This window comes from Rattus rattus, chromosome 6, assembly GCF_011064425.1.
Source record: "Rattus rattus isolate New Zealand chromosome 6, Rrattus_CSIRO_v1, whole genome shotgun sequence".
In the NCBI taxonomy this organism is placed as follows: domain Eukaryota; kingdom Metazoa; phylum Chordata; class Mammalia; order Rodentia; family Muridae; genus Rattus; species Rattus rattus.
Window position 1 is genome coordinate 62,425,149 of NC_046159.1, and position 26,348 is coordinate 62,451,496.

Sequence of the window (26,348 nt, forward strand, 5' to 3'; positions counted from 1 at the left end):
CTGGGAGCTTGGGAATCAGGAATATTAAGAATAGTAACCTCATATCACCACATATCTTCCCCACCCCTTAACATCTATGCTTCCCAAACTGCAATCTCCAGCAGAATCTCCTGTTTCCTAAATGAAGTTAGGGACACATTAAGGTACCGGTTCACACTCACCCACAGAATCTCCTGTTTCCTAAATGAAGTTAGGGACACATTAAGGTACCGGTTCACACTCACCCAACAGTGTGATTCTTTGTTTTGTTTTTCTTTTTTTCGGAGCTGGGGACCAAACCCAGGGCCTTGCGCCTGCTAGGCAAGCGCTCTACCACTGAGCTAAATCCCCAACCCCCAACAGTGTGATTCTTAAACTAACCTATAACACAGAAAGGTAGCTTAACTCCTCAGTCAGGCCCTCCCTGGTGAGAAACCTCTTTTTTTTTTTCCTTTTTTTTTTTCCGGAGCTGGGGACCGAACCCAGGGCCTTGCACCTGCTAGGCAAGCGCTCTACCAGTGAGCTAAATCCCCAACCCCATGAGAAACCTCTTAAATTGCAATTGAGGGCAGCTGGTAGCTCTGCGGTCAGGGACACACCCATCAAACATAAGACCCTTGGTTCACTCTCCAGCTCTGAAAAAAAAAATTGTTGGATGGATTATGTCTAGTCATTCAGAATATAGATGTGAGAGTACTTTGTTTTTAAAGCCTGTACAGTTATATGGTCATATTATACAACTATATAGATTGCTGCTGTTTAGAAAAGCCAACTTTGTATTTAGTGGAAGCCGCAGATTGGATGTAAAGTACAGCCTTAGTAGTCAGCACTGAGAACTGCAAAATCTTTTCTCTCTGTGTGTTTTTTTCCTCAAGATTTATATTCAGTTCTATAACAAGATACTAAAAGAAAAGCAAATTCAGCATCTATTACTGTGTGTTTACAGTACAGATCACTTCTATGATCTCAAAATGTGTGTGCCTAAGCAGTCTGTTCTGCACAGAAGCCAGCTGGGCAGTTTAATTCTGACATTGTCTACTTAGAGATAGCATCAGGTCCCGCAGACTGAGAGCTCAGTCTCAACATAAATTCAGACACCAGTTGAAATTTGTAGACCTTTGAAACTTTTGACCACATGGCTGTCATTTGGGGTTTCTGTCACATCCATCCTTGGGTTTAGCTTGCTGGTCAGCTCACAACTCAGGGGAATACTGTTTACAAGTTTAGTTTAAAGAATATTTTGTAGGAAATAAATACCACTGAGTTTCGTGCTACATGCCTGTAATCCTAGCATCTGGGAGGCAGAGGCAAAGGATCGCACTGAGGTAAAGATCGGCCTGGTCCACATAGCCAGTTTCAGACCAACCAGGGATACATAATGAGACTCCTATTACAAAAGTAAAGAAGACAACAACAAAGGGACAGATAGCCAGACAGAAATTGGTCAGATGAGGTTGGGAAATATCTTGTTTCCAGGAATTTCCATTCCTGTGGAGCTTGAGTCACCCCCTCCCAGCTCATGAATGAGTTCACTTTCCTACAAGCTTCCTGTGTTCAGCTGTGTAGAAATGCTCCAAACCCACTTCTTTGAGTTCTTTATGAAGGCTTCATTATAAAAGCATAATTGAAACAGGATGACTGACCCTATAATAGTGTGACCAGATGGAAAGGGTGTGGTCTAATGCTATAAGACTGCATAGGAAACCCCAGCAGGGCCTGTCTATCCAGATTCTTCTTGGACTCTGCACAACAATCTGTCCTCCCAGCTATGGGGCAGGGCCTCTGTTGAAATGGGGTTTTATGATCAATACACAAATTCAGAGAATTTGTTTCTGGCAAGTCAGAGGCAGAAAGATGGGGGAAACTCAGAATATATCTTTGTTTTCAATTACTTGTCTAGGGGAAAAGAAGTTTTAGTTTTTATGGCCTTCTGGGAGGAGAAGGGGCAGAGGGAGATTCCTGAGATCTAACGCCCCTCAGCATTACAGGAGGCTGTCCAGGGCTGGGATGCAGCTCAGTGGCAAAGTGCTTGCCTACATGTGCAAGGCCCTGGGTTCCATCCCCAGCACTAGAGAATGAAGATAAAGGACTGCCTTCCACCCTTATTGATAAGAAGCCAAAATGAACCAAAAAAGGCTGTGGTTCTGTGAGCCAGAAACCATGGATGAGACCTAAGATGGGCCGGTCTTAAAATCAAAAGCCAACGTACCCACGTGGTGCTTGGTTTCCATTCCAACTCTCATGAACAAGTGTGTCCTGCAGTTTACTGTGTTTTGTCTTGCTCTACACCAGAGAGTATTCCTTCGCTCCCTTCCTTTTCATCCTTACAGTTGTATGGACAGGATTTCTTTATTCATTTTGGACAAAGGTAGAGAGTTTCAGAAAACTGAACTCTGTTTCTCTGGATTGTTTCCGAATTGGTGGACAGGAGTAACTGCCCATTATAAACAGCTACCACTAAGGCCTTGAGAAGACAGCCCAGCACAACCTGCTGCACAACAAGGCCTAGTTCCTGTGGGGTCTCTGTGCCTAGGAATACCATCTCATTTTATATAGGTGCATTGGCATTCAAAGCAGGCTTCTGTCTTCATACATTGCATATGGAAGGATCAGCAGTACTAAGCCGGATTTCCCCTCCTGTGGGAGCAATTGAAAATAGACTGTGATTTCTTCTGTCTCTGTCTGTCTGCAGTATGCTAAACACATGTATTGCTTGCTTTTTTTTTTTTTTTTTTTTTTTTTTTCAGAGCTGGGGACTGAACACAGGGCCTTGCACTTCCTAGGCAAGTGCTCTACCATTGAGCTAAATCCCTAACCCCAGTATTGCCTGCTTTTGATATGCTACTTACATATCTGTTTAAAATGAAGTCATGGGGAATGGGCAAAGTCTCATTATGGCACAGTCTGACCTGGAGCTCACAATAAGCCTCCTGCCTCAGCCTCTAGAGTACTGGTATTGCAGTCATGAGGTACCATAGATGTCCTAATATGAAATTCTCTTAGAACTCTTGAGCTGTTTTTTTTTTTTTGTTTTTTTTTTTTGTTTTTTTTTTGCAGTACTAGAGGTTGTACCCAAGACCTGGCATGCACTGAGATAAGTTCCCAGCACATTTGTTTGTGACAGATTTTCCCTGGATAAACTCCAGCTTGCAGGTGTCTGAAGATGACCTTGAACTGCTGATCCTCCTACCTCCACCTCCCAAGAGTAAAAGCCTTTGCTATCATAAGTGTTCTCAAAGCATAGATAACTTTCAGGTGTGTTGCCTAGATGGCAACAAGAGAAAAATAATTCGTTAAAGGAGACTTAAGTCCCAGCAGCCAGAGGGGTAGAGTGGAGATGAGAGAGCAAGACTAAGCCCAGTTGGCACACGAATGGCAGTGTGTGTAGACTTTGGCTTTGTTTCTTTTTTAAAATACTTATTTTTATGCATATGGGTGTTTCCCCTGCATCCACATTTGCACCACAGCCGTGGCTGGTGCCCACAGAGGCCAGAAGAGGGTGCCAGATCTCTCAGAACTTGAGAGTTAACAGGTTGTAAGCCATTGTGTGGTTGTTGGGAAGTGAACCCAGGTCTATTGAAAGAGCAACAAATGCTCTTAACTGTGGAGCCATCTCTCCAGCCCCCTGTTTTGTTTCTCAAAAGTAGAGAATCTGATTGGAAGAAGAAAATGTATGCAGAGGAACTGAAACAGTGAATACTGTTAATGGTGTGCTCCTAAGGCACAGCAGCTTAGAGGGGGAAGAGAGGAGTAATAACTGTAGAAAGAGACATAAATGATATAAAAATACCAGACTGAATTTACAATTGCTGTGATGTTTATATTGATGGCCATTGTGGTGAGATCTAGCTAGAATTATCTAGGAGGTCAATCTCTGAACATGTCAGTGTGGGAGTTTCTAGATTAGAAGTGCATAGCACAATCCCATGGGTTAGGATTCAAGACTGAATAAGAAGGTGTTGTTGTAAAAATATAAAAAATAAAGTATGGTGGTCTTTTACCCCACTTGGTCCGCACCACAGTGCCCCAAGATACCTGCTAGATATCTTGGCGGAAACACATCCCAACTCCGAGGCAGCCCAGTGTCTCCTGCCACCGCACACTTTCCTACACTCAAACCGTCACATAAAAGAACACACAACACAATAATCTTTGACCCAATTGATAAGATATAATTGCCCACTTAATCATACAAAGCCCGGTGCCATCCATCCCTTAAGAACATTAATAACAACCTGTAAATACACAGAGCGGAATCTTAACATCAGCCTCCATTGTCCTGCCATGGCTTCTCCCCTTCTCCTCCTTTCCGTTCCAGTCTCCTCCTCTTCCTTCAAACTTCTCTCCTGCCAATCCTTCCTTCCTTCTCCAATGACAGGCCTCCTTCTATCTTGTACCTGCCCCTCACCTGTATTTTACAAATTCAATGGGGAGAAGGTTCTGGTGAAGTCACCTGATTCCTGAGTAAGTGACTAGGTAACTGTCCTTGGGGCAGTAGAATTAGCATCAAAATACAGATAACTCCAGGGCAAACCACTGCAAGAAGGGAAGCTGAGCAGCTAGCATTCATTACTGTCTGCTTCCTGACTCTAGAGCCTTGTAAATGCTTCTCAAATACTTGTCACCATGCCTTCCCCACAACGGACTGTGCCTTGAAACCATGAGCCAAAACACCCTTCCTTAAGCTGCTGTTTTCAAGATTTTGGTTCTAGTAGAACTAATAAAGTAACTGATGTAGAAGCCAAAAAAAACCCAGTTATAGACATATGAACCTATGCTGGAGACAAACCACTGCACTATTTAAATTCACCCATGTTTGCCTTTAAATAAGGACAGCTAAGGGCTGGTGAGATGGCTTAGTGAGTAAATTGTATAAAATTATTTGTCTTCCTTCTACCACGTGGGATCCATGAATAATATAACTCAGTCATCAGTCTTAGCAGTAAGTACATTTACCCTCTGAGCCATCTCACCAGGGTGGCAACAAATTAAGAACTTCAAATAAATATAACCAAAAATGTAGTGGCTGTGTTTCTGGCAGATAGTCTAAGAAAATCAATAAGATGATCAGAAAGATGGACAGAGACTCTTCCAGACTATGTCACATAGAGACACTGGACTCAGTTCCCAAGACAGGTTTTCATGCTGATAAGAAACATCATGCCATCCTAGTAGGGAGAAGGGAACAGGGGAATGTATGTATATAGCTGCACAGATCAGGAGTTAGGGCTAGGAAGGCTTTGTGCATGTGTTGCTCATTGTTCTTAACTGTAGGTGGTTGAACAGCTGGTGAACTTTTTTGATTTTGCTTAGCAATATGGTGATTTTTTTTTTTTGTAGTCTCCAACCTCACCTCTCATGAATTCTGTTATTTTTTTTAAAATACATTTTAAAGAGAAACAGAACTTTATACCCAGAATGAAGAGTAGGTGCTTTTTCATTATCAATGCATCTGTAGGGGGCTGGAACGATGGCTCAGCTGTTAGGAGCACCTGCTTCTCTTGCACAGGACGCTAGTGTTGGGTTCAGTTCCCAGTACAGACCTTAAGGCAGTTCACAATTACATAGAACCCAGCTCCAAGTGGTCTGCTGCCCTCTTCTGGCCTCTGAGCACCCTCACGCATGGCATACACTCATATAGATACAACATGCATAAATAAAAATCTATTTTTCAGAAGAATATACTTCTTCTTCCTGTCTAAATGGTAAGGAAGCTGATCTGCAGTAGGTTCTAGGACTTTTAGGAATTTGGCATAGGATACTCCTTCCACATCATTTGGCTTTTTTTTTAGAAAAAAATAAGCTTAAACAGTTTTTCATATTCCCTTTTGTTTTTGTTTGTTTGTTTGAGACAGGTTTCACAATAGCCAGCTAACCTGAAACTTGAGGCAGTCTTCCTGTTTTGACCTCTGAGGCCTGAGATGACAGGTGTGAGGCCACCATGTCCCACTCCTCTCAATTCTTTTTTTTTTTTTTTTGGTTCTTTTTTTTTGGAGCTGGGAACCCAGGGCCTTGTGCTTCCTAGGCAAGCGCTCTACCACTGAGCTAAATCCCCAACCCCTCTCCTCTCAATTCTTAAAAGAACTGTACATCTGTGTGGTTGGTAACTATGTAGATGTGAGGATGCCTTAACAGTTGCAGACTAACAGTTGTGTTCATGTAAAGTAATTAATTCTGTCCCTGTTAGCTTCCAAATGAATGAGACTGGAACCATAACTTATTTATTTAGCTTTGGCATAATTGCTGGGGGAATATCCCTAATCTATTTTTTCTAGCCCTAGACTTAGTCTCCAGGTGGTGCTCCCAAGTACTTGTTGTCTGAGTCTCACCTGAGTTACTTCTGCTCCAGCAGCCGACCCTGGGGAGGCAGTTCACTCGGGCATGTGCTCCTGGTCTGTCATTCTAATGGAGACTTCCTGATCCGTCTTCTTCCTTCTTCACTCTCCTCTCCTTTCTCCTGCTTCCTCATAATCCCTACCTTTGACCCTCAGCCCAAAAACTAATCTCTGCCTCCTTTTCTGTTCTTCCCAGTATTTGGCTGTAGCCACTTTATTTTAACCAATAGTTTTAAATTGGGGTTTACATAGTATCACTTAGTAACTGAGGAACATCTGCTCATTGGGGCCATCCAGATCTTGGGACCAGTACTTAGCATTTGACTACATAGCAGCACCAAATCAACATACAACATTTTCATTCAAGTCATCAGCCTACAACTTGAGAAGCTTCTGAAAGGAACTGGGTGTTTTAAAGTCATATTTTCTCAGTCCTTTATTTTTTGCTTTTTTAAAAATATCTATTTAGAATCTCCATAATGAACGGATCCAGTGTGGCAAGTACATCACCCAGTGTGAAATGCAAAGAGGACCAAGGGTTAAATGGACATGAGGAGAAAGAAAACCCTTTTGCAGAATACATGTGGATGGAAAATGAAGAGGATTTCAACAGACAGGTAGGCAAAGGCAGAAGACAGTCACCATCTCAGTGACCTACTGTGATCTTTTTGCTGTACTTATAGATAAAGTGTTAATAAAGTCCCAACACACTCAGAAATTCAGGAGTTCCAGGCCTTAGCAGCCCAAGGTTTATAACTCAAATTAGAGTCTATAGCTCTGTGTTCTGAGCCAAGGGCTTAACCTTCTAAATCTTCATAAATCCTCATGGAACTGTAGTCTCTCCCTCCCTCTTCCCCTCCGCCATCTGTGTGTCTCTGTCTTTCCTATACTTCCACCTAACCATTGATTACATTGCTGTAGTCAGCATAAAAGTGTTGCTCATGGTAAATTATATGGTAAAAGTGTTTTCCCTGGAAAAATGCTTCTTTATGAAATCAAGTTTGAGTAAAATAATTAATAATACACAATTCATGAAAAATATGTGATATTTGAAAACCTACTCAGGAAGAAAACAGCTTCTCTAGCTGGAGCATCAGCTATCCAGCAGAAAGCATGCACCCAGTGGAAGTCAAAGCAGTACAGCTGACTGGAAGGCACCCCACAGGAGTGGCGGATCCTCGCTCACAGGAAGGATGGTGATCCTTCACTGTCTCTGCTGCTTGTGTGGAGTTTTTCCCTGTCCTCTCATCTGCTCATTGTCTACTACAACACTTTACTGACATGCTCTTGCCCTCTTGTGTATCTCATTCTGGAAAGTCATATTAAAATTGATAAGACAAGAAGATACTTTATCTAGGTTTCCAGGCAGGCTACAGGTTCTTTACCCTAAGATTCAACTCAGATTTCATGGGGCCTGTGAGATGGCTCAGTTGACAAAGGCAATTGCTACAATGCTTTACAAACCTGAGTTTAATCTCCGTGACCCACACACTGAAAAGAGAACAAACCCCTACAAGTTGTCATCTGACCTCCACAATAAATAAGTAAATAAACATAATAAAACCTTTTAAGTCTATAGTCCCTAATCCTAGTGTTGCCATTGGTTCGAGCAGAAGGTACACATTCACATGCACTTATGCATGACTTCTTCAGTTTCTGCCTCTGGACGCTGAGATTACAGGTACACACGTAAAACATGAATGCTGAGGCTCCAAACTCAGGCCTTCATGTTTGTGTTGTGCCATAAGCACTTCACCTACTGAGCCATTTCCCCAGCCCCATTATTGATCTTGTGTGTGTGTGTGTGTGTGTGTGTGTGTGTGTGTGTGTGTGTGTGTGTGTGTCGGGGGAGCGGTGTTCTTTGAAAGATGGTCATGGTGGTGCATGCCTGTAATCTCAACACTTGCAAGGTAGGAGCTCAGGAGTTCAAGGATTTGTCTCAAAAAAAGAAAAGAAAAAGATGAACAAGTATGAGGCTTGTAGAACCAGATTGGAATGTCATCTTGAGGAGAAAACTGCTAGATCCTAAACAAGGAAATACCATTTGAGATCTCAGCAAGCAATATATGATGGTATGTACTACAGAGTCAACAAGAACAGTTGGAGGTCAGCTTCTTCGCATTGAGTTTGAGTCCATCCACAGATACATGAGACCCTGACTCAGACAACAAATGTGATCTCAGGAAGTGTAACTCAAGGAGCTGAAGAGATAACTCGACAATTAAGAGTGCTTGGTTTCGGGGTTGGGGATTTAGCTCATTGGTAGAGCGCTTGCCTAGGAAGCACAAGGCCCCAAGGTTCTGTCCCCAGCCCGAAAAAAAAAGAATCAAAAAAAAAAAAAAAAAAAAAGTGCTTGGTTTCCAGCACCTAAATGGCAGCCCACAACCATGTGTAACTCCAGCTGCAGTGTATCCAGTGCTTTTCTTCTGGCCTTCTTATTTACCTGCACCAGTGTGCACTTACTCCGCCTCCCAGTTAAAGATAATACAATATTTTAGAAGGATAACTCGGGAAAGGGAAGAATTCTTGTAAGAAACACATTAGTTATATTTGTGAATGAGTTATATTCATACTCCGATAATTTTAATATTAAAGAGAAAAGGGACTCAGTTCTGCTAAGCAGGAGGCAAACAGCAATTCTCTGCAACTTGGAGGTGTTGCCAGTGGCAAGGCATGACATAGAGTGTCGGGAGAGGAAACTGCTCAGTTGTTGCTAGGGGTTTTTTACATTCACGTTCTCTGACTGGGGGATTTTTTTCTTAAGCTCCTATCATTTCCCGGTGAGCAGGAAGTAATTCTCATTCATGCCTCAGAGTTGACGCTCAGGATCTTTTGTTTGTTTTTCTTTTTTCTTTTTTATGTTCTTAGTGCTAATTTCCCAACTCTTATGCAAAGAAAATGCTATAATAAGAGAAATATGTACATGGCAAGGTCCTAAATGAAACAGCTATGGTAAAATATTTGAGCAAGGAAATAAGTAAGAGAAAGGAGAGCAGAAATGTGGCAGCTTATAGCTCTTGTCCTAAGACCTGGTAGGCTGAGACAGGATGGTCAGTGTGAGTTCATAAATATCAGACATTTCAAACACAAAGCTATGACTTAAAAATACTTTATTGAAATTATTTAAAAATTTATGAGATTTAAAAATATTTTGGCAATTATTAATTTAATTTGCTCTTCTTAGGTTGTGTAGTAGAACATGCCTATGATCCCAGCACTTTGGAGGGTCAGAAGTTCAAGGCCAGCTTTAGCTACAAGAGAGTTCAAGGCCACCTTGTGATATATGAAACTTTGTCTAAAAAAGAAAATTAAACTAGCAAGCTCAAGGCCCTGGGTTCGGTCCCCAGCTCCGGAAAAAAAAAAAAAATTAAAATTTGTTATTAGTAAATTTTTCTGAGCCTATGATTCACAACTGAGTGATTGTTGTTGATGTTTGATCTATCTTGTGGAGTCAATGAGCTGGGAACTATTACCCAGCAGGAAGTGGAAAAGAGGTTTGGCAAGTGTGGAGTGGCTCATGAAGTCACCGAAATCTACTGAGTAAACACTATCTGCAAAAGATTGAAAAATACTAGATCTCTTTGCTTCAGTTTGTAACAATGTTTAAGAAGTACAGAGTAATTTAAATATTCAGTGTTCTTGTTTTGAGAGGCTACTATACTGTGACATACATTTCTGGTGATGCGCCAGAAAGTATCCTTTGAATCTAAGATTCTCAAAGTATTTTTCTGCCTTGGCGTTCTTATTATTAGAAAAGTAAATCAAGAGCTAATGTTTTTTATTAAGTTTCAGAATACTAGTTGCAGACCAGTTACATACTTTGTCTTTTGCATGTTCCCTGTAAAGTAGAGAATTTAGGAATTTTATTTTGTTTTTTGAATCAGGGTCTCACTATGTGGCCCTGGCTGGTCTAGAACATAGACTAGGCTGGCCTTGAATTTACAGAGACCCACCTGTCTCTGCTTCCGGAGTGCTGGAATAACAGGTGCCACAAAGTCTGGCTAGAAAGAAAGTTTTTAACAAGGTCAAGGAAAGAATGCAAGCTCTAAAAAGATTCTTCCACACCACCATAAAAATAGAGAATAAAAAAATAAGAACAAGAATCAAAAGTAACAATAAAAAGTGTCCCATAAAGATCTGTGAAGACCTCAAGTTTCTGCCATTTTGAATAACTAATATCATGTTTTCTTTATGGTTTCTGTGATTCCATGACCAAAAGCAACTTGGAGAAAAGGGTTTATTTTAACTTACAGTTCTATAGGGATACAGTCAGCCCATCATATCTGAGAAGGCATGGCAACAAACAGGCATTACAACAGGAGCAAGAAGCTGGGTGATCACATGTTATCTAATAATTGGAAGCAGAGAGAACAAGACATTGGGTAAGGCTGTAAATCTCAAAGCCTGCCTCCAGTGACATACTTTCTCCATCACGGCTTCACCCCGCATACAGGTTCTGTGATGTCCCTAAACAGCACCACCAACTAGGGACCAAGTATGCAGAAACATGAACCAATTGGGAATGTTTCTCATTTAAACCACAGTAGTCATTAGAAGCATCATTAGCTCCTGCTCATCTGGAGGGAAGGGCTGAGGACTCTGGAAGATCATCCTCTGGGACAGCACCTCTGAGCTTTCCCCTTTGTTGGCAGGTGGAGGAAGAGCTGCAGGAGCAAGACTTCTTGGACCGATGCTTCCAGGAGATGCTGGATGAAGAGGACCAGGACTGGTTCATCCCAGCACGAGACCTGCCTCAGGCTGTGGGACACTTACAGCAGCAGTTAAATGGACTATCAGTTGGTGACAGTCATGAATCTGAAGACATTTTGGTAAGAGCCTTTACTAGTTCCACCTGTAACATCCTGAAAAGAATATGGTATTTAAAGGCATAGATGCTCTGTGTGGTTCTATAACCTACATCAAGTCTCTGGAGCCTATGAGTTGCCATGCCTTCAACCCCTTAAATGACCCCCAAGCTCTGTGAAACTGTAGTCATCAGCTTTCATTTACCTGATGCTCTACACTGGGGATAAAGGTTAGAAGGGCTCCAGTAGACTACTTGATACTGTTTTTCTCGACTGTCTGTATCTATGTACTCTCTCTTTCTCTGCTAGGAAAGCTGTTTCTATTAGAAGGAACATACCCGGCAGGCCAGTTTGCATGTCAGTTAAATCAGGGAAGTGAGTTCCTTGCCTTGTTTTGATGTGGCACTTTGAGTACTATTCAAAGAGTTATGTTCCTATATAGCTTGTAAGTGGCTGTGCCCTGCAGTGAGCCAAGACTTAGGCTGTTTACAAGTGCACCAACCGGCACAGAAAAATGAGGAAAACAGGTTCTGATATCCAAGCTAGCTTTGAGAATTATTTTTTTTTACCATGTTCAGTGGCTTGAAGTGCTATTTGGAATGAATATTATTTATACATTCAGGGATATCCTGTAATGAAATGGAACACATGAAGGAAGAGCCTCTGAGAACAATTCAGTTATAGCCTAGGGTATTACTACTCTTCCTTCTTTCAGACACTGGGTTCAGTCCTCAGAACTTCAAAAACAAATGATTTTTTTAATCCCTGTCCCTTTCCTCCTCCCTCTCTCTCTACCTGCAGGACTGGAGAGTTGAGTCTTGTATATGCTAGACATGTACTCCATCAATTAGTTACATCTCTAGCTTAGAAGTAAGTTTTAAAGTGCACTTTAACATGAAAACACAAAGACAGCCATTAGTATGGGAAGGGAGATCACAGACATCCACTTGCCTCTGCCTCCTAAGTACTGTGATTAAAGGTGTGTACCACCCAAGGCGTGTACCACCATGCCTGGCATGTTTTCTCTTGGTTCTTATTTCAGAGCAAAAGTAACCTGAATCCAGATGCCAAGGAGTTTATTCCAGGAGTGAAGTACTGAGCTGTTGGAAGCTTCCAGAAGGACTTGTCTTGTCCCCGTACCTGGGGCCAGCAATGCACAAAAAGGCGGAGCTGAAGGGGGGTGGCAAGGGTGTGCAGCCAGGGTGGGTTGGGTTGGGAAGGTGGCTTAACTGGATATTGTGACTGAGTAACTAATGTGCGAGGTACTACTCTCCAAGCCTGAGCATGGCTCTTCTCTTGTGCTGACTTGCTCAGAGCAGTTTCCAATTTTACTTTATTTTTGATGAGCTCTTTGGAGTTAAGGAACTGCAGTTGTTTTTCCCTTGTAAGGAATGTTGTCTGCATTTTAGCAAAATAAGCTGACCAAGAAAAACAGTATTTAAGAAATAATTTTCCCTGCTGTGTACCTACCAGGAGCAGGGTACCTGGAGAGTTTAAGGAGTTTGCAGCTGGGTAGTAGAGGGAAAAACAGGAGATACAAACCAGATACAGCACTCAGCTCCCCTTCCCCTGACATTTCCATGATGAACTGGGATACCAGTGGCCCATAAAGCTCTTGTCTCCTGTCCTGAACTCAAGAGAAAACAGATTTGAAAGTTCTTGGATGAATGTAACTTTGGATGGATGTGAGTTGTACGTCAGGAAAGCAGGGCTTGATGGTGACTCATTTAGTGACTGCTGTCCTGTCCTCAGTATGTAGCTGTTGTCACTGCTGTCCTGTCCTCAGTGTGTAGCTGTTGTCACTCATTTGGGTTGCTTTGCCTTCATGATCTTCATAGGGGCTGCTTCTGGCTCCTTTCCCCCCTCAGCTTTAAAAGACACTATTAGTCAAAGTCTGAGATGGGCCTTTAGCTATGTTAATTACATCTTGAATCTTTTTGGACAGTTTTGTTTTCCTAAGTCCCTTCAGTATCTGATTCTTATGATGTCTTAATTCCCTTAAATTTTCTGCCTTTTTTTTTTTTTTTCTCAAGGAAATACATGTTTCCAGACACTAGCAAGCTGCTTAGTTCAGTTTGGGTGTTTCTTATGCCTTCCAGAGTGATTCCCAGAAACTGAGCTGCTGCGCGGCCCCACCCAAGTGCACAAGACCGGGCTTTCTGTGTACATGAAGCTGTTTCTAGGTGTTACTGCTCCCACAGACCAGCCTCTCTAGTTTCCTCATGGTCCTGTCTGGTGCACTCTTAGTTCTACTTGTCACTCACTAAGGTTTTTGTTGATACTCTGTGGAACTGAATCTTACCAGGAGCTGCTGCTATGAGTAGAGGTGAGGTGGTAGTGTCTGAGGGTGAAAGAACAAGTGTCGTGTCCTGATCATACTCCAAGGACAAGGGACTTGGGAGGATTGATAGTGCTGTGACTTCTGTGTGGCTATCACTGTGCTGTATGATAGGTCTGGAAAGATCATGCAGCTTCCAGTAGTCCGTCAGATCAGCATGTAGATATGGGCAGAGACTGGAAGGAAAGGACTGCGGTCTGGGAAGTTGTTCCCCTTTTCAGATGGACTGGTTTGCTGAGTTTCCATTTTGTCTTGGTGCCATGGATAGAACCCAGAGTCTCACTTGTGCCAGGTTAGTCCTACCCTTTAGCTGTTCTCAACCCTCCCTTGATTTGAGCACAGCCCCAGCAGTTAAAAAAGTCCCTCTTTTTCCTGTTTGAGTCTCATAAGATGGCATCTTGTGAAAGTGGCCTCCCACTCATGTCACATCTTAGAGAGCAGCTCAGGGAACTTGTATCAATTCCCAAAGCCTCGCCATCAAGAGAGAATGGAACTAGGAACTCCTTCTGAAAGGACTTTATTCCTGCTTAAGCTTTTAGCTTGGCTTGTCACCTCTTATAAGAAGAAAGGGAGGGTATGGGTAGGACATTCAAAAAGACTCTCTTGTAGTCTCCATGAGATCAAAATTTATCAGGATTGCAGGAAGATCCTTGAGAATCTTTGTCTCCATAGTGCACCTTTCTCTGAGTACCTGTCTGGGAAGCTTATGCAAGCCTGAGGTGTCTTTGTTCCATCCTTAAGTTTTGCTCTTTGGAAGCTAAGCTGCTAGGAGTGGTCCAAGAGGCCTGCCTCCCTCTTGCTGTGCTGGCTCTTTTATTTGGATGTCATTCTCTAGCCTGGTTTCAGGGGTGTGTGCTGTTGGGTATACCTGGAATTCAAGGGCTGGTGTGTTGAGTCCACCTCAGAGGCAAGGTACTGTAGGCTTGGGATGTAGCCAATGAACTGGTTCTTAGTAATTTATGGAATGACTTATTCCTGTGACCCAACTCTTCTACCGTCCAATGTTGTGAGGAAGCACAATTGTACCCTAGACTTCAGACTCAGCCCCAATTATGAGTTTTAGGTTGTTTTTGGAATTCTCAAACTCAAATTGCTATATAAATTCTTATACAGCAATAGAAAGCATTCTAAATAGTTGCTAGTCTGGCTGGTCACAGTATCCATTTATTAGAGACTGAGTTCTGTGATTATTTGACCTTATTAACTTGGGGGGGGTGCCTCTTCATGAATTTTGGACTGCATCAGAAATCTGAGGTAGCCAAAGCCTTGGTACTGTAGCTCAGGGTCAGGGACCAGTTTCTATCTGTAGTGTACCTGATTTGAGGTTATCATATAAACAAGCCAGAAGATACTCAGAAGATTGGGTCTTTTTTATTGAACCCAGGCCCTCACATGTGCTATGCAAGCACTACACCAAGCTGTATTCCAGGCCTGTTAAAGGCTGAGACTGGGGTACCATTCCTATTTCCAAAGTCACATGACCTATGATTGCTTCATTAAGATTGTAAGGTTAACCATGGCTTAAAAATAAATGGTTTTGGGGTTGGGAATTTAGCTCAGTGGTAGAGCGCTTGCCTAGGAAGCTTAAGGCCCTGGTTCGTCCCCAGCTCCAAAAAAAAAAAAAAAAAAAAAAAAAAAAAAAAAAAAAATAAATGGTTTTGTGAACTAAGTATTTTCCAGGTTATTGTTATGTCAAGGTTTTGTTTTTAGAGAGACGAAGGTGTGGTTAAACAGCCCTGAGTTATCACCAACACTCTCAAGGAGCTGGGAAAGAGGGGAAGCCAGAGTAGACCTCTTGATTGGGACTGTGGCAATGAGCATGTGACTGCCTGGCCTTCTGAGTTTGTCCCCTATTGCCAGAGGGGACAGGCCTCTTCAGTAAAGGTCTTGATTTACAGGATGCCAAGGATGGGAACTCAGGAGTCTGACAAATTTTACTAGAAGTACCTACCTGATGGAAAAGCACAGCCCAGCCATTCTCCTCTGGGAAAACGGGTAAAGAGCATCCGTTTGCTAAGCAGAGAGAGTAGGATGCCGATATGTGAAGCAGGGACCCTGACCGATTGTGTCCACGATTGCCATGAGACTTGTTGCTCCTAGGATTGTCAGTGCTGAGATGGCTGAGAAGTGGGTATGAGCACCCACTAAAGCCCATCCTGCTACCCTGAGGGTGTCACCAGACAGCAGTTACAATCTGGAAGGTGAGGTTTTTTTCCTCCCACACAGCACTATGGGTGGTAATAGGAGCAGAGTAGGAATCTATTCAAGCAAACAATAAAGCTGACTGCATACTACCTGGCCTCTCTCTGTCACCTAACCCACTGCTGGACCCAGAACATTAGACTAGGACATTAGACACTGCTTTCTTCAGAGTATCAAGCTTAGAAGCCACACTTCCTGTCTTTGGGGAACAGGAGGGAATTCAAGGACACATATTATCTTTTCTTTTTTAATGTAAAAACCTCCCTACATTTTATTACTTATAATTTAAATGGAAGATTTGCTGAGCTCTTCTCCCCAAATTTAATTTTTTTTTCTTTAAAATGAATAAACATTCTAGGCTACTTAATGCTCTAAAGAAAAAAACTTGGAAGTTCTTAGGATCAAACTCAGAACCTCACACAGCTAGGCAAGCATTCTACCACTGAGGTTAATATCTTAACCCTAGGTAAGGTTATTAAAAAATACTTGTTTTGAGTCAGTCTTCTGGTGGTCTGGACTAGACTTGAACCTCTGATCCCTTACTTCGGCCTCTCCGTGCTGACATTGTAGGTGTGGCTCACCAGGCTGTCCTAATACCTTAAGATATAATGTATAAATATAATATTTAACCTGAGGACTAAATGGAAGATTTCATGCATGGCTGAGAAAGTGTTCCAATAGCAAACTGCGTCCCTTGAGTATAAAATATATTTCCTATAAAGCAGTAAATGTCTCATTCCTCAAACACACATATGGAGAATTTTGTCCTGTTGATTGTGATCCTTCAAAAAACAGCCAGATTGGGGTTGGGGATTTAGCTCAGTGGTAGAGCTCTTGCCTAGGAAGCGCAAGGCCCTGGGTTCGGTCCCCAGCTCCGAAAAAAAAGAACCAAAAAAAACAAACAAACAAACAAAAAAAAAACAGCCAGATGTGGTGGTACACAGGTACACATCCTTAATCCCAGGACTTGGGAGGCAGAGATAGGCAGAACACTAGTTTGAGGCCAACATAAGAGTTCTGACCAGCCAGGTCTATATAGCAAGACTCCGTCTATAAATAAGTTAATAAAAATAAACTAATGCTCGAAAAGTGGAAACAGGGCCTTCAAAACAAAACACAGCTTTGAGCTAGGGTAGTTGTTCACTAATGAACCTATAAAGCCTACCATATAAATCATGAGACTTACTGTCCAAGTCACTGAGTTTAGGAACTTTCTTCAGTGTTGGAACAACCACCATATTCATCTTTCTCAGTAAGCTCTTTCACATCAGGGCCCTGATATGGCTAATGCATTTTTTCTGGATGTCTCATGTCAGAGTTAAACACTTGGTGGTCTCTTTAATTTGGCTGGGTTTTTTGTTATTTGGGTTTGCGAGTGTGGGGGGGGTTGGTTTGGGCTTTTGTTTTGTCTTGGGTTTTTTTTCTTTTCTTTTTTTTTTTTTTTTAAGGCGTTCTTTCACTGTGGAGCAGTTTCCTGCTAAGTATTCTCAACATTTTGTCAGAGTCCCTTAAGCATGGCTCTCCACCTCCACTTTGGCTAAGTACACACAGGACTTAGGAGATGCTGTGCCTCTTAGGAACCTCAGCCAGTACTGCTTCCTGTGAACCTCTGTCTGCTGCAGGCCAGAAGTGCCTGAGGCCTATTTAGTAACAAGCACAACTTATGAAATCATCAGTGTTGAGATTGCTGAACTTTCTAATCATGTCTGTGGGTACTAAGAGCTGTACACATGCTGGACACATGAGGGTAAGAAGGTAAGGTGGAGGCGCACACAGGAGGAAGAGGACCAAAGTGGAGAAGGCAGAGCCAGTAGATCACATGATGATGCTCCAGCTGCCTGACGACTCCAGTAAACATAGGCCCAGACTCTGGACTTTGGTTCCTGTTGCAAGTGTTTAAAAGCTTGTTGCTCCAGGAACTGGTATTTTTTAAAAGGCTGGAGAGATGGCTCAGTAATTAAGAGCACTGGCTACTCTTAATAGGTTCCTGGCTCCATTCCTAGTATCCACATTGAGGCTACAACCACCTGAAACTTCAGTCCCAGACAGAGGATCTGATTTTTCTCAGCACACACACAGTACACTTGGAGGCAAAATATCCATCTTTTTTTTTTTTTTTTTTTTTTCGAGCTGGGGACCAACCCAGGGCCTTGTGCTTGCTAGGCAAGCGCTCTACCACTGAGCTAAATCCCCAACCCCGAGGCAAAATATCCAAACATAAAATTTGCAAAGACAAAAACAAAAAAAACCCTAAAAGAACATGTCCCTAAAACCACAAAAATTGAAAAAAGTTACATAAAAATTTTTGCTCTATAAATCAAATGGCAGCTGTTTTAAAAACTCACACTTGCTGAGGTGGCACCTTCCTGGCTATGCCTTATGGACACTTGTGTGTTGGAGACAGGGGGAAAAACCCAGAGGTTAAAACACTAGCATTGTTGCACATCCATACCAGGTTAATCAATCAGCTGCCAGCAGGATCTGGGAATAAAGAAGAAACCTGTCTCTGGGCAGGAGTATTTCCTGGAAGGATTCACTCCAGAGGAAAGACTCTTCTCCACCAGGGCTGGCAGCAATGGCTGCCCAGATATAAAGGTCTAAGAGAGAAGTGCCCCACTATAACCAGAGCCAGGTGAGGAGCAGTCAGAAGTAGGCAGGCCACTGAGTTAAGCAGTGCCTACTTGGCCCTCAGGGATTCATCTGCACAAGAAAAAAAAAAATGCCCCGTGTACCTACAGCTAGCAAATACAATTAAGTCAAAATTGAGACTAGGATTGTACTGTCTCCCAAATCCTATTGGGAACCTTGGGAGAGGGTATGATAGATCTCGGGTCAGTCCCTAGGAGGTGGGCATAGACACACTTAGTTCTGTCGTGAGGAATCATAACTGCCAAGAGGAAACTTGGGTCCCAGCTTCAGACAGCCAAAGCATATAGTGTAGAAATGGGAAGGGCTGGGCTATTATGTGCCTAAGAGCCTGGTGGGTGCTTGCAAGCACCTGGAGTGGGTCTTTAAACTGAGAGCTTGCTAGGTCAGCCCACTGGAGGTGCTGAGGACATGTACAGCAATGTGTTGAGGATAACACCCTGCTGGGGAGGGAGTAAAGTGCATTTATTTTCTTATGTGTTTTTAAAAAAGAGAAATCTCCCAACACTCAGTGTTGGCTGAATGGGAAGAGGGGCAGCCCCTAGAAGGTATAGGAATAGAAGGCAGTGGCATTGACGCTGTAGTCCATGGGAAGGTGGTGTCCAATGTGCCTGGCCCCCAGGCTGGCCCCTCCCAGTGCAGAAGAGTGCCGCAACTTCATCAGGGTGAAACTGGAGAAGGAGTTCTGTGCCTGTTGCTCTCGGCCCTGCGTCAGTGCCAGGAGAAAGCCTGGAGGGAAGAATGCAGAGAAGACCAGCTTCAGTGCAGATGCCAAGCCATACGCCAACCATCACAGAAGCACCAGGATGCTATGGGTCCTGGAACCTGCAGCCCAAAGGCACCTGCATTCCTCAACTCTGGAGCTTGCAACACCCACAACTTCATGGTGCAAGAATCTAGTGGAGACCCTTGAGCTATTTTAGAGAATCTAATGGAAACCCTACAACAGGCTGAACTAAGACTGTCAAGCTAAATTTCTGGCCAGAATGGTGACTAAGAGTGCAACCATAAGTTATTACACTGGTCTGAGCTTTAAGGGGATGAAGAGATGGCTCCATGGTTAAGGACATTTGCTGCTCTTCAGAGAACAAGGGTTCAGTACCCAGCACCCACATGGTGGCTCACAATCATCTGTAACTCAAGTTCCAGAGGATCTCACACCCTTTTCTGCCTCCGTGGGCACTGCATGCCCATATGCACAGACATATATGTTGACAAAAACATCCACGTAAAGGTAAACCTTAAAAAGTGATTAATGTCATTTGGAATAGAATATCTTTTCAGGGGCTCAAAAGCTGGAGCTATAGTGGAGCACAGGCTTAGCAAGCACACACCCCAGGAGGAAGTCACAGGGCTTGGAATAACAGAAAGGCCCCCTTAACCTTCTTTTCCATTTGCATCCTTTGTCTTCACCCATACCCACCCAGACTTACCTTCCTTCAGTAGCTCCCAGCTCTTCCACACTGAGCCCACACACAGAATGGGGAGGCCAAGCTCCCCTTGGAACAAAACCTGGGAAAACAGAAAATGGTTCACTGCAGGCTGACCTTAACCCTTCTCGCCAGTGTCAAACAGAAGGTGGACCCGAGGGGGGAAAAAGGCAAGAAAACATGAGTCATGAAAGGCAAGGAAGAGAAGAAAGGAATAGTTAGATAGAAGGATGTAGAAACTAGAAGACAGCACCGTATGAAGCCAGTTTCTACATATACAGAGGTACCAAAGCACATAGAATTTGATGGGACAGTCTCACCACCCTAGGCTCAGACCTCATTCAGACCCCCTTTGTGTCCTGCATCAACTCACCGGGTCAATCTCTGGCAATACTGCCACAACGTGTCTGCCCAGCATCTCCCCAGCCTTTCTGAAGATGAACCTGGAAAGAGGGTCTCCCTGCTGTGCACCTGGGGCAGGAAAGAGAAAGGGGCTGGAGACTCCAGGAAGCAGCCTACTTTAGCCACTCTTCCTGAGGTAAGGCAGCAAGCACAGGCCAGGTTAATGTTAGGATGGGTGCCCACATTGGTAAGCAAGCCTCTTCCCACCATTCCAGTACCTCTCCTTCCAGTGCCAATGCTAGTAGTAGAACTAGAGTCCAGTGAACTATTAAATCATGTTACTGCATTTGTCCCCAAGAGCTATCACCTCTGTGGACAAGGTACCCTATCTGAGGCAACTCCTGACGCTCAGCCCCGTGCTGCTGTCCAGCCTCACCCAGCCTGGTGTTTTGAACCTCAGTACAGAAATAAAACATGTAAGCTGCCCTGGCCTAAGGAATCCAAGTTAAAAAGGAGCAAGTTGGGGTTGAGGATTTAGCTCAGTGGTAGAGCGCTTGCCTAGCAAGCGCAGCCTGGGTTCAGTCCTCAGCTCCAAAAAAAAAAAAAGGAGCAAGTCTCACAAGATGCCAACATGCAGGCTCCTCCCAAAGCCAAAATGAGCTGCCTGAGCTTCCCAACCCCTGCTTCTGTGAATTTATCCAAAGGACAGTGGGTTCTCAAACCCCGGCATGCAGACTACACCAGCCACATGGCCACCAGGGAGAGAAACACAGGAATCTAGAGCTGTCTAAGTCTTGGCCCTATCTATCACACCAAATTGAGCCACAGACTCCAGGTTACCTATTGAGACAGCCACCAGCACACAGGCCAGCCTTAATTGCTTAACTGTGTTATACCGTCCCATTAGACATGCTTTTGGGGAACCAAGTTACATACAAGCCAGCACCTACAGTACCTTCTGCAATTTTCTGACAAAATCCAGCAAACTTGGACTTATCAAAGTCCCTATACAAGTGAGTGAGGATTCCTAGCCGATCTGGCACCTGAGAAACGGAGGAGACACAAGAGTCAATAGAAAATCCCTGGTCTGTCACCCAGAGTGGCCTTCCTAGAGTGACTACTGAAATGACCACAATAATTGGGGGTTTGCTTTTTGAGACGCTCTTCTGTGTAGCCTTAGCTGTCCTGGGGCTCAGACAGCTGCCTTCCAGCTAAAGGCGTGGGCCCACTGCCAGGCCTTTTCTTCTTTGTGAGCTTTAAAACGTAAGGAAACTTGAGATTTCTCAGCTGAGTAGTTTTCCTCAAGATCAAATTCATTGAAAAGATTGCTTCAGTTAAAGAGCAGGGCTCCCATGCAGTCTGTTCAAAGTAGCAGACCAAAGGTTCTGGGAAGTGATGCAACCAGGAGATTGATTCATCTCCCAAACCGTCCTCTTCTACCACCAACCTAACACGTGTGACCTTCTGAGTCCCCAAGAACAGAGATTCTCCTGAGTACATTTTAGTGAGAATGAGATAAATGTCAGCATCTACAGAAACTACTGTTTTAATATTTTTTCTCATTTGGCTTTGCTTAAATGTTTGCAAAAATGACTAAAATTCCTAAGGTGAAGTGGCAGTCACACTGGTTTGCACGCACTGCCCACCCTAGATCCTGTTCTGACCTACACTTCACCCTGCTGTTCTGACCCACTTGGAGACCTTTATCCTCCTCCCCTGCAGCCTCTCCATCAGAGACTCCAGTGTCCTTCACGAGGTGTATGTGACTGTATGGTAGGACGTACCTGGAAGTAGTTGAACATGGCCTGCTTGACATGGCCAATATCATGAGGAGCTGCCTCCAGGTTGTCAATGGAGTCAAACACAATTTTCACAGCTCGGTGTGCAATCCAGTAGGCTGCCAGGAGCAGAAGGCGAAGAAGACAGCCAATCCCAGAGGCAGTCTCCTCACCGAGAAAGGCTCTCAGCTCAAGACCAGTTAGAAGTCACTGATCAGTCGGTCAGTGGTTCCCAGTAGGGGAAGGAGGCTTTTGACCAACTGTTTGACAGACCCAGACAAGGGAAAGCTGTAGGAAGACTGAATAAGTGAACTTGTCATGCTGGCTCCCATTCAAAGTCAAGGGTGGTGAGCTGTCACACAGTCACCAAAGAAATGTATACATGCTGCCCCAAAAGTAGTGTGAGTGAGAAGTGTTTCCAGACCCCAGACCCCTTTCCCATTAGCAGGGAGTTTCTGGGCAGCTAGGGCCTTAACCTTCAGTTTCAATTTTTTTCTTGGGTCTCCAAAAATCAACAGAGGTAGGCCACACCACCATGCCATGACGTATTCCCTAGTCAGGAGAGGCTACTAAGGAGCAAGATGGTATCTTTATGATTCTCCCAATATCCTGTACTCTGCAACAGGTTTAGGAGCTATTTAGGGATTCCTGTTTAGGTTTAGGAACCAAGAAGGTAGGCCCTGTGTGTACTCACCTGATCCCTCGTCTCCCATCATGTGGCCCCAGCCACCACAGCCACTCTCAGAGCCATCAGGGTTGATAAGCCTACAGTTGGAGCCTGTTCCAGAGATGAGCACAATCCCACCTGGGAAGAGGGCACGGGGGCTCAGTGTGGCCAAGGGCACGAATAGAGCAGCAGCTTCCCACTGCGAAAAATAGGACAGAAACCAACCCCACAGTGGAGGAATCACCACCCAACCTCCTAGAACAAATAGCCCACTTGCTTCCTGTCTAGGGGATAGAGGACGAACAAGTCTGCATCAATTCAAGAGAACATGGCTCCCAGCCAGCCAAGACTCAAATGATCTTGGCTTTACTGAGTACCTAATGCCAGAGATTATGGCAGACCCTGTTCTTACAGTGACTATTAGCACCATAAATCATATAGATGTCGACCCTCCACTCCTGCATGAGGAAAGTAAAGCCCTCCCACAACTTTTCAAAGATGGGAAAACTGTCAAACCAGAGCATAGGCCAGTTTCATTTTTGAGATGATCTCATAAGGTAGCCCTGGCTGACCTAGGACTTATTTATGTAGAACAGGCTGGCCTTGAACTTTCAGTAATCTGCCTGCCTCTGTCTCCTGAGCATTAGAGTAAAGGTGTGCACTGACAGGCCTGTGAGACTCAGTTATATACCAGCACACTAAGATATCACAGAGTCCCACACTTTCTACTCAGTAACACCAGCTTCTGCCCCACAGAGATTCCACTCCCTTGCTTCACATGCACTTTTCCTGCCCCTCTTCCTCCTCTGTCCCTTTGTCCTTGCTCTAGCAAGGGCATTATTATGCCCAGGAAAGGGTAGCTGGGAGAGAATAACAACTGCTGCCTTCCAGATGTTAGTAAGGTAAGTTTTGCCAGCCATAGGAAAGGGGCTTTCCCCAGAAGAGAGCTCATTCTCAACCTCACTCCTCCCTTCACATCCTCACCATCCGGTGTAGCTGTAGCGATGGAACCTGCTGCATCAGTAGTGATGAAGTAACTTTCACTCAGGTAGGGAAATCGGTCCCTCAACTCCTCCATCAGGAGCCTCACTGCATCCTCCTGCTCCCCACCACTCAGGGACAAGCCCTAGGCCACAAGGGAGAAAGAAAAGCTGAACAAGGAAAGGAGGAAACAGCCCCAGACCAGCTCTCTTCTAACACCCATCTGGTCATACTTGGCTCACCCAATCTAGCCCCTTCACCCACAGTAAGCCCTTAGGAGGTCAATCCTGCAGGAACAGCCTAGCCTAGGAAAGGGTGGAGGAAAGAAGACAAAAGAACAAGGTGAGGGGATACGAAGGAAACAGCTTGGCTTCACATACATGGGGTCTGCTATGCCTGTATAGCTCCCTTGCTATAAGTTAAGTGGGCAGAGCCACAGCAACCTGGGAGGGAAAAGAGCTAACATTTACAGAGCCCTTCAGGCTCCAGGGTGCTCGAATCACATTATCTCAGTTTCCTGACAACCTTAGTACCTGCATTTGCAAGAAGAGGAAACAGGCTTAGAGAAGGTGACTGATTTAAGGGCCACTAAGTTGAGTGGCAAAGCTGAGATTCAAATCAAGGTCTCTGGAGCCTTATCCTCTTAAAATACACTCTCAGCTTATAGATTATTGCTGAAACCACAAAAATGGACAAGAGCAAAGGCTCTGGCCCTAGAGACATTTTCTCTAGTCATGAAGCTCACCTAGTTATACTGGCCACCTGCTGATGGCCCAGGCTCCAGCTGACTCACCAGGCTTCGAAGGGGTACCAGAGGATCCACTCCAGCCTTCCGTTTAGCCCTGTCCACCATCTCATTGATCCTCTCCACACAGGTACCTGTGCCGATCAGCTGGCCCCAAGAGGGAAGGAGGAGTTAGAAAGGCTTGCAGGATCTCTGCTGCCCCTATCAGCTACTAAGAGGCCCAGCCACCACCTCTATAGGAGTTGAACGTTACATGAAGGCCAAGTTCTCTGGTCCCCAAAGGATGGATTTTTTTACCCAGTGATTTGTGCTCAGTCCATCTGCTTCTGCCAGGATCTGCCCATCCTCAGAAAGTAAAAGGACTTTGGACCGTGTGCCTCCCCTAGAAAACACAAGAGGGCACTCAGTCCTGATAGAACTCCAGACAGAGCCAAGCTTGCATAGTAGTCTCTTACAAGAGTCTAGGGCAAAGACAGCTTCAGCAAACTCAGCCTCTACTCCTAAAGCTACCTGTTTAGTGCCTGCTACACTCTGCTCGTATTGCCTGGTACCTACTTCCTCTGCAAGATCCCACTTACTATCACCGGGACTTTGCAATTTGTCTCATGTAGGGCTTCTCCATACATTAGTAAGCCCCTAATTAGCAAAGACTGTTCTGAATCAAGAGTGTATTAAATTGTTTAGCTTCTCATTATGAGTTCCACTGGCTCCAACCTATCTTCCTAACCTATACAGAGCATGGCCGAAATGACTTATGGAAAATATATCTGAGGGAAAAAGCAGACCTCTAACAACAGGTAAGGGCTACTTTGAGGTCCTATCTTCTGACACCAGGGTCTTCAAGACACCTGTAAGAAATGATCACCAGACAGGAAACTCATACTGCCTTCAGCAACTAAACCCTCCTGAGTTAAATCCCTGGGGTAAGTGGTAGTTTAGAAGAAGGGTGATACGTGGTGGGATGATGTCCTACTGATCAATACTTCTTGTAATAGACAATAAAGACTTGATCCAACTCAAAGAGTACATCAAGTTCCAAGGGGATATTAATGCATGAGACAGCAGACTAAAAATCCAAATTAACTTCTTGACAAACTAAGAAAACTCAGTTCTACCTTCCATATGACTGTAACAAGGCTAAGTGCAAACTCCTACACTGTGCTGAGGGTTTTTCCTTGTAAGGTGTCACAAATAAAGCCAGAAGTCATTCACTTTAGCAATTCATGGGAAGGAGACTTTCGGGTAAATCAGCAGTGAGCGACTATGATACCAAGTCTCCCTATCATGTCCTGATTTGACACACCCAGATCCACAAAATGCTTGTCATGCGCAGGGTACCGGATAAACCACCATCTTGCTCACCCTACATATGTGGCAACTGAAGCCCAGAGAGGGCAGACGTCTCACCCAAAGCCATGCTTAGTAGAGATACTTCCCAAAGTCAAACAGACCAGCTTCTGAGCAGGAGAATATAGGAACCAAGGCCTTTGGGACCAACAGCAGTGGAGGGTCCCGAGCACCAAGACAAGACAGTGCTCTGGTGACAGCTTCTTAACTCCCGGGTTCCCTTGGGCATAAATCTCAGTCTCGGCTTCCGTCTCTTTCCCACGTCCACCCGCGACCAGCAACTTTCCACCTGAACCCCCAGCTCTGCACAACTCTCCAGGTTAACACAAGAGCCCTGTGGCAGAAAGGTGGTAGCCTGGAGGGGCGTGGTCGCGCCATGGAGCACAAAGGCACCAAGCAAGGTGTGGACCGCCGCCCCCTGACCCGCCGCTCCCGAACGGACAGCCTCCGGCCGGTCCAGCGCTCACCCTTCCACGCCACCATAAAGTGCGGCCATACTACCGTCACCACCGCAGGTCTCGCCGTAGCAAGCCCGACCCTAGGCGGGACTTCGCACCCGCCCACGCGGGCACCGCCCCTGTCATGTGATGACGACACGCATGCGTAGGGTGTGGATGCTACATCCTCTCTCGCCCTGGCTGTCGCGCCCAGACATCTTCTCCGGCTTCTTCCAGTCCGCTGTTCAAGTGCCGGCTTCCCGCGGAGGCGGAACCCAACTGAGGCTCCTGAGAGGGTGTGTGAAGGAACCGAAGG

At 44.5% G+C, this 26,348-nt stretch overlaps 2 protein-coding genes across 3 annotated transcripts in view; one reads left to right on the forward strand and one right to left on the reverse strand.

The window, feature by feature from the left end:
- The window catches only part of Paip2b (poly(A) binding protein interacting protein 2B), a 36,706-nt gene extending 23,823 nt beyond the window's left edge, over window positions 1-12,883 (forward strand). The window contains exons 5-7 of the mRNA XM_032907230.1: window positions 6,784-6,931; window positions 10,967-11,143; window positions 12,162-12,883. Coding sequence (XP_032763121.1) covers window positions 6,784-6,931; window positions 10,967-11,143; window positions 12,162-12,218 — 382 coding nt within the window. The 3' untranslated portion in view covers window positions 12,219-12,883. The remainder of the gene's footprint in view (window positions 1-6,783; window positions 6,932-10,966; window positions 11,144-12,161) is intronic.
- A 5,848-nt stretch (window positions 12,884-18,731) lies between these two features.
- On the reverse strand, window positions 18,732-26,348 carry Nagk (N-acetylglucosamine kinase). 2 transcript variants are annotated; one of them, XM_032906236.1, is made up of 10 exons: window positions 26,063-26,341; window positions 24,546-24,630; window positions 24,297-24,395; window positions 23,507-23,648; window positions 22,550-22,660; window positions 21,862-21,974; window positions 21,033-21,120; window positions 20,109-20,206; window positions 19,739-19,817; window positions 18,732-19,034 (listed from the first exon to the last, which is right to left on the reverse strand). In XM_032906236.1, exons 1-10 carry the CDS (start codon window positions 26,089-26,091, stop codon window positions 18,847-18,849), a joined length of 1,032 nt encoding a protein of 343 aa, XP_032762127.1. In that variant the 5' UTR covers window positions 26,092-26,341; the 3' UTR covers window positions 18,732-18,846. The 2 variants fall into 2 exon arrangements, with proteins under 2 accessions (XP_032762127.1, XP_032762128.1); XM_032906237.1 differs by lacking the exon at window positions 20,109-20,206 and having other exon boundaries at window positions 18,750-19,034; window positions 26,063-26,348.